The 17,075-nt window shown below is 43.1% G+C and overlaps 2 protein-coding genes across 16 annotated transcripts in view; one reads left to right on the top strand and one right to left on the bottom strand.

The window, feature by feature from the left end:
- The window catches only part of LOC120959301 (dual 3',5'-cyclic-AMP and -GMP phosphodiesterase 11-like), a 96,121-nt gene that overhangs the window by 26,662 nt on the left and 52,384 nt on the right, over positions 1–17,075 (top strand). For 5 of the 15 annotated variants that reach the window (XM_040382600.2, XM_049610184.1, XM_040382590.2 and 2 more), the window contains 2 exons: positions 1,880–1,960; positions 14,017–14,091. Coding sequence is in view for 7 of the 15 variants with exons in the window: in XM_049610184.1 (XP_049466141.1) it covers positions 1,880–1,960; positions 14,017–14,091 (156 nt within the window). In the remaining 8 variants the exon portion in view is untranslated. Of the gene's footprint in view, positions 1–1,879; positions 1,961–6,872; positions 7,061–7,256; positions 7,504–14,016; positions 14,092–17,075 lie in introns of those variants that run through there. The other 10 variants (XM_040382598.2, XM_040382597.2, XM_040382596.2 and 7 more) reach the window with 7 other exon arrangements.
- On the bottom strand, positions 2,000–3,049 carry LOC120959304 (uncharacterized). The gene is made up of 3 exons (XM_040382603.2): positions 2,910–3,049; positions 2,642–2,836; positions 2,000–2,573 (listed from the first exon to the last, which is right to left on the bottom strand). The coding sequence occupies exons 1-3, from the start codon at positions 2,989–2,991 to the stop codon at positions 2,230–2,232; spliced, it is 621 nt and encodes a 206-aa protein (XP_040238537.2). The 5' UTR covers positions 2,992–3,049; the 3' UTR covers positions 2,000–2,229.

Here is a 17,075-nt window from a genome sequence, read left to right as displayed (position 1 = left end):
CCAAAATAGTCCATATTCATCGAACAAAACCATACAGTATCGACGGGTTTTATTATCGATAATGTTGCCCATGCTGGCTTTGGGCCACGCAGAAATCGATCATAAAAATTGCCGAAGGCCGCGAGAGTAGGAGAAGGGTCGTTGACAATGGTAACGGTTTTGCCGACAGTGGCCTCACCCGCCACGATCGGCGAAAGCGTTGTGCGCAGTTCGAAAACGGTTCGCTTAGCCTCCTGGGCGTCTCGTTCCTAACAGTTCGATGCCTCATCCCTTGACCTAGTTGGAGTTTTTCGGGGTTCCATTCCTTGCAACGCGACTGGAAGGCGCCCATTCGTTGCCTTCGAAGCACCCGGCGCAAACCTTCGCCCGTAAAGCGTGATTTGTTTTTACTCAAGGTCGAAGATATCGACATGATATGATGGCGTACATGGGGTTTTTGTTTTGCATGTTTCACTAATGAATGAATTCCTTTCCCAGCAAGTCGGGTAACATTCTTTTTGACTGATAACCATTAAGCGATATTTACTGCAACTGTTCCAACTGTTGCTCGTTTCAAAAATGTTGAAAAAGGCAATGTCGATCAGTCATTTTTCGTTTGCTCGTGTGGCGTTACCTATTTTGCATCTAAATTGTACCATCTCGCAGTTTGCAGTTGTTAAAAATCTAAATAATTGATCGCAAATAATTTGTTCCCACGCTCTATTGTGTGTTTCGAGTGGCTTCGAGCTCCACTTACAGGTCTGATCTTAAACTGAAATGTGGTTCGTTATTTAAAAAAAGGCAAATCTAAATGCAAAGCTTCTTCGCTCTGTCTGGTACCCTTTTGCTGCCCTGTGCGCCCGCCCTGACTGACTGGCTCATAAATAAAAGAAATCGCATTCGTCACTCAATTAAACATCGACCGTGATCACGCCACGATCACGTGTTGCTGGTTGGAATTTTTAGACACAGATTTGTACTACCTACCTGCTCAGGAAAATAACAATCGTGTGAGGTGAAGTTCAGGCTTCTTTGCCTCGATACTCTCCCTTTGAAATGTGTAAATGTGCAGCAATTTTCACCAGCTGTCCCCGGAACAATCCTGCCCGGGTAAGACAAATCGCCATCTCTAAGCCGAGCCCAACCATCTACGTCAGTGGGTGAGAGACCCAGTATGGATGAGGCTTGTTGACAAGTTGTTGCCCGGTAATTGTCGGGCCTGTCACAGAACAGAAGCAGATCTTTGCGCGGCAAAACAACAACAAAACCGGTACCACCACATCCGATCGCGATGGTTGTGGAAAATTGGTCCGGACTCTCCCCCATGGGAGGTAGCTGTTGCTGCTGCTGCTGCTGCTGCTGCTACTTGTCAATTAGCTGGCGCTATGCGATTAATCGACTTCCAATGTGTCGTCGTACGGCGCCTCGCACGATCAATCACGCCCGTTGGGGGAATATGTGTGAACCACTATATCGTCGTCGTCGTCAGCTTGCACGGAACAGGTTTCCGGACAGGCCGTAGTACCGATGGACTGATCGCGCAGAGCCGCAGTCGCATGCACCGGGTGATGAATGGTTGGATGTGTTTGTGTTTTTTTCCTTCCTTCCTCCGCTGGCTGGATTTGCCTGGCCGCCGTCTGTGACTAATTTCCACGAGTTTCTAATTGGACGTATCGCATGCGCACCAGGCACCAACGGTGGTGGAATTCGTATTAGTGATCTATTAATCATATACCTAGGGATGGCCCAGACTGGAGTTGCCGCCAGGCCCCAAAAGGGATAAAACTGGGTGTGGTGTTATTTCGGTACATCACGCACGCTTTTAACACCTGGCAGATGTGATATGTTGCGGCGTTAATTAATTCTTCTTTTTTGTTGCCCTTTATTTTTCATTTTGCAGGAATCTTCCGAAAGACAGTCACACTGGCCACCCCGGGTGATACGGTACCGCCCGTTCTGTGGCGTTCCAGACGAAAAGCCGGTAAGTGTTTGATGTAGTAAACTTGCGGGTTTTTCTATGTTTGCTTTGGGATTAGATTTATTTTGGGTGTTTATTTTCCTTCCGATGTGTTGTAGATCTTTGCTTTTATCGTGTTTGTTTGTGATGCTATAATGTTGTACAAATAGTGCATGGGCTTTCCCTAAATTCGTCTGACGAATGTCTATATGTATTCTACAACACACAGGTCGAATCCTATCAATTGACACAAGGTCGAATTCTATCAAATTTCACATTAGCTCCATTTCACATTAGACAACCGTACCGTTGAATGGTAGAGATTTGAGGAATCGGTTCCTTTCCAGCAGTGGACAATCGTAGAACGCGATGACATCCACCTCCCAGCGGGTGAACGTCATAAACTTTTCCGGTATCTTTGAACTGTCGGCAAACGTCAGGAACGGTTGCACCTGTCCATCCATGGTGACTTGCACTACGCCGTTCTGGAACACTTCCAACACTACTACCGTTGGATGGGACCGGGAAAGAATGTGTGGTGTTTGTGCTTCACCGAGCAGCGCGTTCTTAGGTTCGTTCGCTGCCGTACGAGTCTGCCGTCTTCCAGCGCTCCACGTGTTACCTAATCCTCCGAGCACTGCGAGCGGAATAAACATTCAACTCAGGAAAAAGCACTCTTCAACTGTTCGGAATTAGTGATCTTACCTATCTCTATCACGTCGTTGTCGTACGGGTAGAGCGTTGCACCGAATCGCGTGTGGGCGCTCTGCCCAACAAACCCAAGCCGGAAGTACATGGAGTTCTTGGTGTAGCCAACGTTACGCAAATCCGCTACCGAAAAGTACTCGTTTGGGCCATTGTATCCTGCCATATTTTCAAACTGCTTGCAGCCTCTTATCGCTAGCGAGAAATAAGAGAATGGGAAGAAGTAAAATGATCTCTACCCGTTGCGATCCTTATTCATTTTACTTACCGTCGAAAGAGTTTTGGAAAAATGTATCACTTTGGCACAAGCTTGCTGCCACAAGGCTCGCCCAAACTAGCAACGATTTCATTTTGCAGCTGGTGTTGTACAAAGTGTTTCACTCTTTCAAGCTCACTACTGAATGGCCTTTAGTGTGGGGACTGCTGTTATATAGACCAAGCTTCAAAACAGCTTTGCCCCCCCAAGTGGGGCATTATTCTATTTGCTGATAAGCGGCAAAGGATTTCAACTGTTCCAAGAACTATCTCAAGATCTACCCGCTTGTTCCCGCTGTTGTCATCAAATCTAATCGCAGAGGTTGTCTTGAAAAATCTAACCGAGCGTTTAGACATACCGTGACTTATTCACATCCGCTTGTCAAAGTCATTTCACGCCGTCATGTATATGTTCGGCTGGCTGTAGAAAAAAAAGTAAGAGAGATATTTTCTTTCCATGAGCATCTTTTAAAAGGAAATTATTGAAAATTGCTTGCAAAACTAAATCTTCGACCGTGCGAGCTATCATCCAACAGTTATCCGGATTTTTGGCAATTTCGAAAGAAGACATACGGGTAGGCACGTTTTTAAGGTCTACCTTTGATTTATATCAATCCCTCTTCAGTTTTCGAACAAAATTGCATCATGTTGGTCCAGAAAAAAAAACAGAACTGGGCTTTCTTTTTGATGCTTAGATCATTATCTAATAGAGGTGTCAAATTGTGTTTGCTGACTCATGGGATACTATTATTGAAAGAGCAATTAACGTTTCGCTTAACTACATCCATGAAGAATACACATTTTTGTCAATTTTTGAATGCAAACGTTGTTACAATTTCAAGATATTATTGACATCAGGAGCTAGCAATGATGCTCTTGCAAAATTCATTTAAATATTTTACTATTTCACTTTTATCGATACAAAACAGTATAGTGTGAAGAGAACATTATGTACTGCACTAATTCAATTTTGGACGCCCACTAAGGCAATTTACAAAGTTTTCAGAGTTCAATTAGACCACAAGTTTGAAAGTTCTGACAAGAGTTTACTTAAAAAATAGAAAGAATTCCAATTAAACTCTACAGGCATTCATCGTAGTTTCAAATAAAAATCTACAAAAAAAAACGGAATGGCGAGTATTAACCTACTCTTCAGAGATTTCTTTCAAAAAAATCATAATGTACTAGTACTTTTCTGGAAAAGCTAGGCGACACGCATGATTATGGAATTCGTAAAGCTAATCACTACTGAATGAATAATGTTTTGCTGCTTGAATTTGTTTATTCAAAATTAATGGCCGATAAAGTCACACAACCGTAACTCGGCACCAGTGCGTCTCGGTTTCGGAAAGGTAAACAAAAAATCACCCGAAAACCATGCGCAACTAAACTTGGTTCTCATGCGCTCCCTTCCTCAATGAGCCAGACACCGATAATGCGCAATTTTTCAGACAGTGGCGTACGCAGGGTACACAATAAGCGGCGCAAGCGATAACTGACCTTTTCCTTTTTCCCCATCGTCGTATGATGCAACTTCAGCGGCTTTCTGTGTATTTCGCCGCGGTTCAGTACTCGTAAACCGCGACTGGTGGTAACTGTAACGATAGAACTTTTTGCCAAGTGAATGCGCGTCCGGGTCGGGCCTTGGCATTGGAGTTGGAGTTGCTGGGCGGCTGGTCTGCGAGACGGGGAAAGAAAGGAACGATTCGTCATCAGTTTGCAATGCGCAGTATGCGATTTATGTGTGAGATTTGAAGCTCCCAGCACTCGAATGGTTTACCGTTACGCGCGCGCGCGATCGTATTGAATCGTTTCCTTATGCTGTCCTATCCTTTTTGTTTTTGCTGACTGTGTCGTTTGCTGTACGGGCACGGTTGATTGAACTGTCTAGCAATGTTTTAATTGCAATTTTTGTACTTTTTTCTTCAATTGTGTATTTGTTTTATTGACCTCTCAAACAATATCATGTCGAATGATTAATGTCATCATTTTCTTCTTTGATTATTTGTAGGTAAGTTGGAGCAATGTGTACAAGGACAATGTACAGAATGTCGTATTCAAATCTGACTGTGAGTAACCTCCACCTCTGCATGCTCTGGGTATTTTAAATTCTTTGCTAAAGCATAATTTTCTATCAGTTGCTAATACTCATCCTCTGTTTATTTCACCATCAAGCATTACTTATTGTTTGCAAACAAATAATTCTATTGAGTGCGTTCGGAACACTATTTTTAATTTTCTATGCTGCCAATGGATAACTTTGGTCCTTTCGTATATTTTCCGCCGCCGTTTGTTAGTGTGATGGAGTCGCCTAGTACTATGAGTTTTTAGCGGTACCATGAGCAATTTTTTAGCATTGACTAGCTGATTGACCGATTTTGTTAAAGAAACCGATGTTCCAGCAGCATGCGTTGCAATTACTCTTATACTTCTACTTACATTGTTTATTTAACGCCATTACCTTATTACTCCGGGGCGGTCCAGTGGTACAGTCGTCAACTCGAATGACTCAATAACATGCCCGTCATGGGTTCAAGCCTAAAATGGACCGTCCTCCCGTAGCAAGGGATTGACTATCTGGCTGCGTGGTAATGTGAATAAAGTCTCGAAAGACTTTGTTTAGGCCGGTAGTCCGCGTAGGACGTTACGCCAAATAGGAGAAGAAGAACCTTATTACTTACTCCACGATGTTACACTATAGTAAAAAAAAAGCTGGATGTAGTAGATTAAAATCTCTAAACATCCAAGAGGATGCCGCTATCCGCCCGCCTATCAATACCAACCCGGAATGTATTAAAATAGGTCTCGTAAACCCCTGTATAAGGCCGCTATGAACCCTCAGGTTACGATTCTAGATTAAAAAGGCGAATGATATCAACAGATTCAATGCCTCTTCAAAAATCATCATATATTATCAACATTATAAATCATAATTTGAGAATAGAAAAAAGTCAGTTTTTCATGTTAAATACTTAAAATTCTAAATAATATCGTTTTGCTTCAAATATAGAAATTAACTAAAAAATGTCATCACATTGCTCTCACTAAATTAGTTGTCATCTATATGCACCTTGAATTCAATCATATTTAATATGACATTGTTTTTATAGTAAATCGACCTCATCTGCTATCTTTAAAAATGTGGCGCAAAACTATCACAAAACCGCAGGGAAGTTAGATAGAGCACTGGTACAAATGTTTACAGTAAACTTTGCGTTGTAAACCATTATATGAATAGTTTGCCCAATTAATTACTAGTTTTATTATTGTTGATAGTGTTTGAAGGAATAGTATTTTTTTCTTTTTTTGAAATCATTTATTGAATAGAAAAAAAATGGTTTACAAGTGACACAAACCAATTATAAGCCAAGTTTCTGATAACTTCTATTGATATCGATGCGACAACCTCTTTCAATTTATAATAAACCCATTCATTTCCCTTCCCAAAACAATATCTTTAAGCATAATCACATTATCTCTTGCAATTCTTATGTCTTGTTTATGAACTTTTGCGTCTATCGTTTATTATGCATCGCTCGTTTGTTGTTCACGGTCCACAATATCTCGATATCGCCTTTAGTAAATTCGTGGTGCAAGATCGAATTGAACATTGCACGCAATTCGCTCTGCCCATGCACACCACGACGTTGGGTGGCATCATATACTCACCCGCGAGAGCGAGAGTCGCGAAAGGCACACACGAACCGACCAGGCCGAGAGCCGAGAGACAAACGGTCTCGGGATGATGTTTTTGTTACGAACGCGGCCAGAAGGGCGAATCCGTTGTGCCAAGGCGCAACCCCCGGGGGAGGTGTGGGATATAGGAGAGGGGGTGCCACGACGAGCGAATGTTGTTGGGGTCTCCTTTGCTCGCTCGCGCTCCCTTTTTCGTCGGGCGCACTATGGGATTCGCTGCTTGGCGATCGTTTGCTGTTGCTTACAGTGCCGGCCGCCGGAGTTCTCCGACAGGCATCCGACACACATTCCACCCGACGGTCGAGTTCGAACCGCCGGACGGGTCGGACGTGTGCTCTTGGTTTGCTTACAGCTTGCGGACGAGCGACAGTGAGTGTCTCGTCGTCTGAGCCACTGTGTGCGGGAGAAAATCCGTTTTGACATAAACTCGTCAGCAGAGGACGGACGGACGGAAACAGCGTTACACTGGTAGTTACACACCGATCAAAGCCAGCGCGCGCGCGTGGTTCTATTTTTGATTTCACGCTTCTTCATTTTTTTTTGTTTTTGTGTGTCTTCATCTGTAAACCCGGTGTGCATTTTGCGGAATTATTTGGTGATTTTCGAGGTTTGAATAGGAGCAAAGGTCGGTCGCGTCGGTCAGTTAGAGTTGAGTAGAACTATCGTCGTAGTGCCCCCGCGATCCCAGTGGAGTACTTGCACCCAGTCGTGTCGGCGGATATGTACTCACGCGCGTGTGTGTGTGTGTGTGCGGTGCGAAAGTGATAAATAATATTGGCCCGCGCAAAGGGCGCGAGCGAGCGCACGCGGGTGGAAAGGAAGCGCAAAATGAATAGTTTATTAAGTTATGCACTGCGGAGGGAAGGGAAAGGGCCAAGTGCTACTGCCGGGATTGGCACACACAGTAGTGAGTAAGCAAAGTGTACTTAAGCGAATGAGTGTGTGTGTGTGTGTGTATTTCTGTGTGAAGTGGCTGTGTTGGTGCGAGCGACGAAACGGTGCAGCAAGTCAGTCAGGCTCTGTTCATGCATTCAAATGCACTTAAGTGCATCAAGTGTGGCAAGAGTGTGTTGTTTTTGAAGAAAAAGAAAAAAAGTATCGAAAAATGAGCAGAGAAAGTGTAACCAGAACCGTAAAACGAAAGATGACACGCAGCCACACATTGCTGCACATTGCACGCACATTGCAGTAAAGAAAAAATAGTAACACTTCTTGCAAGTGGCACAAAGTTCGTGTTCCGGCGTTGGTTTGGGTGCGGTGCGGTGCACATCCCTTGCTGTGGTGTGTTGGAGGTTGAAGAAAAAGGCGAGAGTGGGAAAACGGGAAAATAAGGCAAACGAAATCGTCTTGCGGCGGCGGTGGGGCCTCGTGCGTTTGCCGAACCGGCGGCGGCGTGCACACTGTTGTTTTGTTTACTTTTTACCCTTCGTCTTCAAGAAGCGCACACGTTGTCGCATCGCGGCTCTGGCAGCTTGCTCTTACTCGCCAAAGCGGATGAAGGTTGTAGTGATGGAGGGGGGAGGGGGCCTGCAGCGTATGGCCACCCATCAATACACATCCTTAAGTCGGCGCGCGACAGAACCCAAACCGTGCCCCGAAAACAGATCGTCAACAAAACGACGTCCCTGCAGCCCTTATGATTTTTTCTTCTCCTCCCGCTATCCTTATGGGTTTTGAGCTGCGGCGAAATCATCAGCATCATCCTCCAATTTGTACGATTGACGATTGGCAAGACGATGAAGGCGGCGCGCGATGTGTGTTGTTGTGGTCCTCCCGTTTTGTTTTTCGTCCTTTCCCGGCTATGAGTATGGGGAATGGTGGAGCGCGGCTCGGTTACTCCCGTTCAGCTCCGTTTGGCTTTGTTGTCTTATTGCAGCACCGTGATGTTTATTTATAATTTTGCTCAATTTTATGCGATTGCTTTTGTTTTTTTGGGGGGGAGGTCTGCTTCGTATCTTCTTTACGCGCGATACCGATGGACGGAACTTTGGTCGGCATAGAAGGAGCGTGTTGTATCTGTTCCCCTTGGCCGCTGCGCCTAGAAGACGTGACGTTTTGTTTTATTGGTTTGAAATTTAAAATTCCTAGTACCGCACGTACTTATTCCTCCCCTGGTGTGGCGGTACACGAAAGCAAACAACGGTTGGAAAATTGTACCATTGATCACGGTCGTAAAAGAGAAATGTGTGTGTGTGTGTGTGTGTGTGTGTGTTTTTTTTGTATCAAAAATGATCGGTGAAGTGGAGAAAGTAACAACAATAAACGAAGTTTGAACGTCGTTCTTCGAGAGCACATACGAGAATGAAAGGGCTTTTGGTGTGATGTTAAGATGTTCTGAGTATAATTGTCACGATATTATTTTGTTTATTTATGGCTATTTGTCATAAAATATCATAATAGTTAACGGAAGGAACGTAAAAAGTAAAAAAAAAAAACTGGGGTTTTGTTACATTTACTACAGAACAAGCAGAATTTTGACGTTTGATGCATCAAACTATTGATAATTGAATTCCCCAACGAATAAATATAGGGTCCAGTCTGATTTAACTCGTTTTATGTGTGAAATTATTGGGGAATTTAAAAAAAACGGTTTACATTGTTTTTTATGTTAAAAATTGTAAAATTCGTTCAACGATCTTTTGTCTGTTTCTCAATGTTTTGTTTTATCATTTGAATGATGCCAACAAACTCAATACGTAAAAAACATTGCGAAATAAACCAAAAAGAAAAAAGAATAAACCAGACAGTAGAAAATTTTATTTGACTACCATTCAATATTTTATTTCCATGTTTACGCTACCTCTGTTCGCACTTAGTAAGCATCTTATAAATACTATTTTTAACCGATGCTGACAACCCCTGCACCGGTGTCGCCATTTACACACAAACACTAGGACAAGCCTGCCATGCACCAGAACCAATTAGTCGAGCCTGGTTGGCAGCTTAATCCCTTCGACCGCTGAAGTGGATGTCTTACCAAATTGTGAAACGATTGTGCGAGCGAACCCTTCACGGGCAATAGAGCCCTGAGTATCACGTGTGTTTGGTTCATTATTGCTCATCGAGTGAAGCCGATCTATCGGAGGGGGGAAGGGTCGGTTTGCTGCCAGCAAAACGCCGGAACGTTAAAAATGATCGATTGAATGTACCGAAGCACCCACCGAGCGCCGCCTCCGTTGCGCATCGTTTAATGCAGCAGAGCAGAAGAAATTGCCGGCCGGTTTGCAACTGACATACGATCAGCGGGTTCTGGTCGCGCTTTGCGCCCCGCGTAATGATGCGAAAACGGGAAGAGCACGGGGGAATTTCTGTCCGTATGTGTGTGTGTACCGGATCCAGAAACGTTGGGCAACTAATTCGCCTTAGAAGGTTTGAAACAAGTGAAACGGTTGCATTTCCTTCCGTTCGGGAAGAGAGAATATGAGACTGAGAGAACAGAGCAATGGAAATGTTTTGTATTCTTGGGGAGCAATAATGTTGCGGAGAGGTTAATTGGTACAAAAATAAAACACACGCTTTGCCTGTGATCGTCTGCAGCGCAGTTCACTTGCTGTGGTTAATGATCCACTAAAGGCATTTTCCACCGGGAGAGAGCAAATAATCTCGTTAACTTTACTCGCAAGCAATTTGTAATGCATTGCGCGCACAGAGACGTGTGGATATCAATTTTGATGTTGATCGTTTCAAAACTTGGAAGAAATGATGCATTTTCATTGTGCATAGCAACATGTAGAGGTAGATAAAGTGGTTAATGCGTTTAAACGCTATTTCGTTATTCGTTTTTACTATGTGTCTCTCAATACATCTACAAAAATGATTATATATATTAACTGGTAGAATATTAGTGTAATAAGATGCTGAATAATATAGGGAAATTTAACGATTTGTCAATCACAATATTATTCATATTCATATGAATAGGACAATTGATAATGATAACTTAATGAAGCTTCCCCTGTTATTTGCACAAAGTAGATTCTAGAATATTTTGAAGAAATAGATTCATGTTAAACATATTCTTGTGTAAACGTCCTCAAACAGTCGGATGTGTATTGTAATGTGAAGGACTCTGTGACGTATGACCAATAACCTGAAAAAATGTTTCACTAGTGGAACAAAATTTACTAAATTCTTTTTTTCAATTATTGTAACTTTCATCAAATCTAGATATTTTTTTATATCGACTTTGTTAAGCATATCTTATTTGATCTGGCAAAAACAATTGTTTTTAATGTACTAATTGATTTTTTTATGCAGAATTGTACATACGGCTGTAGACACTTTGGCTTGTTACTGATACATTAGCAACTTAGTTTATGTTGTACTATTTACACTTAAATGACCATGGCCAACATTATTAAGGCCGGGGTACATTGTCCTCGTACTCGCTAGTGTAATTTTTATTTTCACTGGCGCATCTGGCGGCGGCTGGTGGAAGCTTTTTTGTCATCGAGGATGACCATTTCCTCATTTAAGTAGTTTTTTCACCGTTTTTTAAATGCGTAAATAGCTGAAATATTTGGACAACATATTTATCTGGCAATTACCAAGCTTTTCCAGTCCAGTTTGAATAATAAACATTGGAAAATAACATATTTTCTGAAGCGGACCCAAATTGATTGGCAAAATGCTTCGAATAGCAGCCGCCAGATGCGTTAGTGAAAATCGAAATTACACTAGCGAGTGCGTACAATGTACCCCGGTCTTTATGATTGAAACTAATAGTAACCCAGCTGCCACAGGGAAGGAATGCAAGTTCTTTATGAAAAGTCCTCAACATTGCTTTTCAAGCACAGTACAAAATGTACTTTAACTTGTGCCGGAAACGTAAATGCAATCCAAATCTTACACATCCAGTACAGTTCAAGGTTAGATTGGTGCGATGGACCGCAACCTGTACACTGCACTCGAAAAGTCGTCCTCCACTTTCGCCTGTGCGCTGGTGCTGCTGGTTTCGCGAAAAAGCGTCATCGACGCCGATGATGCACCAGCATTCAGTCCGTTACCATGGCGGCATATTGCCCGGCCCTCGTGCGCCGCACACCTTCTGTTCTGTATCGACACTGGGCCGACACCGACAGCTGGTCACGAACACCGAACGCAACAAATAAGCTCTAATTAAACTAAACTCGCGTACCACAACACCACTCGAGGATGGTCAACACGACAACGACGATGATGATGACGACGACGACAAACTACACCGTCCCATCTCTCCTGCCCACGGGGCGAGAAGCAAAAGGGTCCGAGGCCCATCAGCTCATGGCTGAGAGCGAGTGCGAGGCAATGGTGGTTGGCGCGCTGATATTGATTAGTGTATTCCGTTGTACGAGTGCGCCATGTGACCGTGCGGACGCCATTTCGCCGACGAGACGTTAAGCGTCGGGCGGGGACACATTGGGTGCGGCAGAGCAGCGCCTGGCTCGAGATCCAATGCTCTTCCGACTTTGTCTGGTGTTTAAAATTGTATTGGTCAACGCCCCATCTTAACGCTCCCATTACCATTACCAATCACTCCGACACTTCTGTTACAGTATGGCACGAATTGTATGGTGTGTATTATTTTGGGACACTTATTCATTCGAGCCTGTGGGGATATCCCTGGGCAGAGCGCGCCGTCAACCAATCGATCGGCCAATCGATCCGGCGGAAACAGACACACTTTGCACGTGCAAATCAACCACCATGATTGTATGTGTGTTTGTATGCGGTCCGCCAGGGCACACTCATTAAGATGATGCACCCTTCAATGCATCCATTAGACGGTATGCACAGTGTTAGGGTGCTCCGGCATCTACTCCCATCAGCCTATTTCTCTTCTCGCCTTTCCTGGGGTCATGTGCACCACGTATGCGTTTGTGCATTAGGGCGATGATTCGTTCAGGATCTCTGGCTCTGTGCACTAGCCCGCAATCAATAGACGATGTTGTGTACGATGTGTGGCGATATTTTGCCGCATGTCGTTGTGGAACATTTGTGTAGTACCGTTTTGCCATTTGTCGACCCGAGATTGTCGCACCGCGCTCTACTGCTTGGTTGTTTTGTTATCGGTTTTGCGAAAGTATGTGTGTGCTATTGCGTTGCTAATGTATGATTGACCACCTTGTCTCTCGCAAAGAGATTAGAATAATAATTTCCAGATTGCTCGGTGTGTGAAAATACATCAGGCATTTGTAGCTTTCAACGCATTTGTAGCTTTCGAGTGGTGGTTGTAGCGTGAATCACTCGCTGGCAATGATCTCATGGGAGCTAGAGGATTGCGTAGTATTAATGATTTTGTTGATCAGTTTATGATTCATCAGTTTTCAGCTAACTCAATTTAATGTATCAATGGTAAAGAATTAAAACTTTTTTTTTATAACGAACCCCAAAATGTACCTTAATGTCATATCGATGAATGATATATTTCTTACAATTTGGAATCATAGATGGTTATTTATAGTAAACTTGTTAAAAATAACCTGTTCTTCAAAATTCTATCTGTAACAATTAGAACTAATTTTTGATTAGATGAAACTACAAAATCTCATCGAACCAGTTTGAAAAATTAATTCTGGAACTGGTCCAGCCGATTTCAATAACCCAAGACCGCAAGCCATCAGCCATCAAGAAGCTCACCGTAAACATGGTGCCCTTGCGCTGGGTAAAATAGTTTGGCTTCCACACAGGCGAACCCATTTTTAAGCTCCATTTAATTTGTTTCGCATTATCCGTGAACTCTCTCTCCGGTGACCGTTGACCTCGGACAAATGTGATGTTAATTTTCTGACACTTTAAAATCGTAGCTTTTGGCATCGTTTCAAAAGGTTTCTGTTTGTGTCCGTGGGAACACGTTGACCTGCTATTTTTCGCTGTACAACTTGTGTTGTTCAGATGTTGTGTGTACTACTTTTTAGGTACTATTCTGACAGGGGAAATCATGCATGGCATGGTTGCGTTACGCAAAGGAATTATAAATAGGATACGAAAAAGTAACTTTCAATTTTTGTTCATGCAAAACAGGTTTAAGAATTCTTACACAAGGACCTTGTCTTTCTCTCACCTTATCTTCTGTTCGGCCAATAATAATCATTTCCTTCAAAAAGGTTTCTTTCGCTACTGTCTTCACATCCTTACTTTGCACTCTGTCTATTAAATCATCATCATCTGCTCCTTCAATTTACCTTGTGTTTCAACACATCCTTTCCGTTCCGATCATCCTTTCCGATCATGCATCGTTCGATGTTTAATTACACTTTCAAACCGCCACTGACAAACACGTTTCTACCAGGGCCGTTCTGCTAGAAACTCTTGTTGGATGTGTATGTGTCTGTATATGTCAACCTGTATTGTATGTGTGTGAGTGTGTGTGTATGTGCATCCCGCTGGCTCGGGCTGAAGAGGTTATTTGCATTTTGATCCTCGATCCTCCTCTTCTCTTTCAGATATTCACAAACTTTGGAGACCGAATGACGCAGTCCGTTTGCTCGGTACCAATTGGACGCTTGCACGCAAACTAGGTAAAGCTAGCCAAAACTGGTCGCCCCCCCCCCTCTCTTCCTCCTTTCTTCCCTTCCAGGCCACTTCATCACTGTTGCAAATTCTTTCCACTCCAGTGCCGGTTCCGGAAGCTGACAAGCGAGCGCGTGTGTCTGTGCTTCGTGCACGATCGTTCAATACTTCCCGTGTCTGTTTTGGGGATAGCTAACGCACACCAAAACGGCTAACTCATGCTTGGTTGTTTGCTGCCAGCCATTGTTTTTGCATTTCATTCCCGCTTATTGAATGTAGTTTTTCTCGCTTTCTTTGAGGCTTCATCTCGGGAAAATCATCTGTAGTGTTTTGTTTGAATTTTTGAACTGTTTTGGGATGGGTGGGGGGATACTACATGCAGAATAGCTGCAACCGAAAACCCGTACCGGATGGCTGACTTTATGGGTTTGAATTTTTACCCACTGCTAAAGCATTCAAAACCCCGCCGGTAAAGTCAAACATTTGGCTTGTTTTTGGTGTGTGTTTGATTGTATTGTACGGTTGATCTAGCACAAACGCTGAACAATCTAGCTGAACGGAACTGTTTCAAAGCTCGAGTTGAAGCTGATGATGAAAAAAGACACGATCGTTATTTCATAAACTGCTTCGATCTATGTTGGAACTATGGGAAAAAGTTTTACTTCCGACGGGTTCAACTTAGCAGGAGTTTTACTACAATCAAGCTACAGTTAATGATCTATAAAAGAAATGACAAAAAAAATTAATTAAATTTGTAGTTGATAAAACTTCAACTACAAATTTAATTAATGTTTTTTGTCATTTTTTTGTTATTTTTGATTAAAATCTTTTAAACAACTAAATTTATACACAATGTTTTATAGATAAAATACGATCTTGTCGTATTTAATATACTTCTTGTACTCAACATCTACCCATAGAGTCGTTGGTACGCGTTCGGCTTAATACTTGTGTCTTGTTAGTCTTAGTTAGTCTAATTGAACATAAATTAACTGAGTGTAGTAAAATCTTTTCTATACCTTTTTTATGGTCCTATGAATTTTAGCCCTTCTTTGTAAGATGAGACGTGCTCAAGATGGTAATTGCTCAAGAAGACCACAATAAAGTACAAAAAGTGCGCGTCTGATGTATCTTCAAAACAGTAAATTTACGTAGTACTACAGTGTGTAGTGTTGGCCCTCGCCTAACGTATTCAGAGGAACATTTATGCTTTCAAACTTCCAACTGTGCTGTGCGAGAAAGTCATTACCGAAGCTCCAAAAAGAGCATCGTTCCTTGGTACACTTTCTATGCAAATATAAAGAAACCCCAAAGCGCGCCAATGCATTGCAGACAGCAGTTCGGTGTATGCATACGCGAAGCATGTGTGTGTGCATCCGGGGAGAACCTGGTTCACTCCAACTTTGACTTTCGCACGGGAATGCACTGCTGACGGAAGTGAATCCTTTGTTTGGGTTATATTTTCGACAAACGTTGAGAAACGGTGAGCGGTAATACGAGAGCGCGGCGTGCGCGTTCCATTGAATGGAAAATCCTTTTTTTCGCCGTTCCTATTTTTTATTTCCGCTGTGTGTCGAAGGACGAAATGAATGGCCAAAAAAGCGGGATGGTAATACGAGATACATTCGTGTATGAATATGTTCCTTTTGGCACTTTTTGACTGCGGCACATGATTTCTGAACGTGTGTGTGTGCGTGTGTAGTTGCTCTTTTGACGACATTCGAGCTGGCTTGCATGTGCGCGATGAAGGCAGGAAGAGGCTGTATGAATTCCATTTCCGTGTGTCAGAAATCCGACAACCGGCTGCTGAATATCAGCTGGTGACAACGATAGCAGTTTGGAATTATCAGTACACCGGGAAGCAAGAGTTGGCAGCAGGGGGGGAGGGGGGGGGGCGCCGGAAGCTGATTCGAAAAGCAAGGGCAGTAAGGGTAGAGAGAGTATATAGGCTACCTTTCGCAACACGGGGTTGCTTCTGGGATGGCGACAGCAGCTGCATTGCCGAATTTTTCGCCAGCACACTTCGTTGCATTACGGTTATGTGGTGCGCGTTATTTATGAGGCACTGATTCTCCATTTTTTGCACATTGTTCTGCCGTGCTATACTGCAATAACAGCCGACAGCAAAGAAGCATAGAGCAGACTGTACCGAGCGAGCAGAAGATAAAATTCAATTTAACTTTCCTGCTTCTTGGGTTTGGTCAGGTCGTCATTTCGCCCGGCTTGCTTTAAAGTGTCCCTGGCGTTCGTTGATAAATTATCGGTCCTGCCAACAGCCAGACCGACCCGAACAATGCTTGTTTGACGAGGGTATTTGGGTTATCGAGAGCCCTACAAAATGTGTTGTTTCGCACAATGTTTGTGTTTTTTTAACGTCAACAACGAGTGGGAGAAACCACGGAAAAATGGCATCGAAGCGAAGAGTCGTGAAGCCAAGCTTTTATATCATTCGTGCGGAAGAAAGTACGTTTGATGAAAAATAATTAACCATTAATTAGCGGTTTGGTGGGGTTCGCTGGGAAATGGGAACGAAAAGGATGCAAGATATGTGTTTGGTACGGAACCCTACGTTGTGTTTTGTTTTTTTTTTTTTTTTTTTTTAAGATGTTCTTAATAAAGAATCGGTGGCTCTGAAAAGAGCCGATTGTGTGCTTTTTGTTGTACCAAGCTGGGTGGTTTTGCTTGAGGTTCTGTGCCACTTGTGTGTGCCAAGGAGTTGCTGTTGAGATGAGCGAAGCGTGTTGCTTGCTAGAGGAGTTTTGAATGACAAGAAAGAATTTGGCTTTTGCCGCTTTATTTATAATGCATATTTTTTAATGGTGTGCGTGATGACGAAACGATCGATGACCCGTCGAACAATTTGTAGCGATCCGCGAAAGTAGTGATGTGCTACAAACGTGACAATGGTAGTGATGTGCTACAATCGGGAACGAACATACCGGCCACCTTTTGGGAATAATTCCCAAAACTTAGTCCTCGTTGTGGCACTCTA

Source organism: Anopheles coluzzii, chromosome 3, assembly GCF_943734685.1.
Source record: "Anopheles coluzzii chromosome 3, AcolN3, whole genome shotgun sequence".
Lineage (NCBI taxonomy): Eukaryota > Metazoa > Arthropoda > Insecta > Diptera > Culicidae > Anopheles > Anopheles coluzzii.
This window is presented reverse-complemented; position numbering and strand designations above follow the sequence as displayed.

Bases quoted from the DNA above. Each gene is read 5' to 3' on its own strand.
- LOC120959304 (XM_040382603.2), bottom strand. From the start codon at position 2,991: ATGAAATCGTTGCTAGTTTGGGCGAGCCTTGTGGCAGCAAGCTTGTGC. The intron at 2,837-2,909 runs GTAAGTAAAATG...ATTTCTCGCTAG, and splicing joins TTTCCAAAACTCTTTCGACG to CGATAAGAGGCTGCAAGCAG. The intron at 2,574-2,641 runs GTAAGATCACTA...TTCCGCTCGCAG, and splicing joins CAACGACGTGATAGAGATAG to TGCTCGGAGGATTAGGTAAC.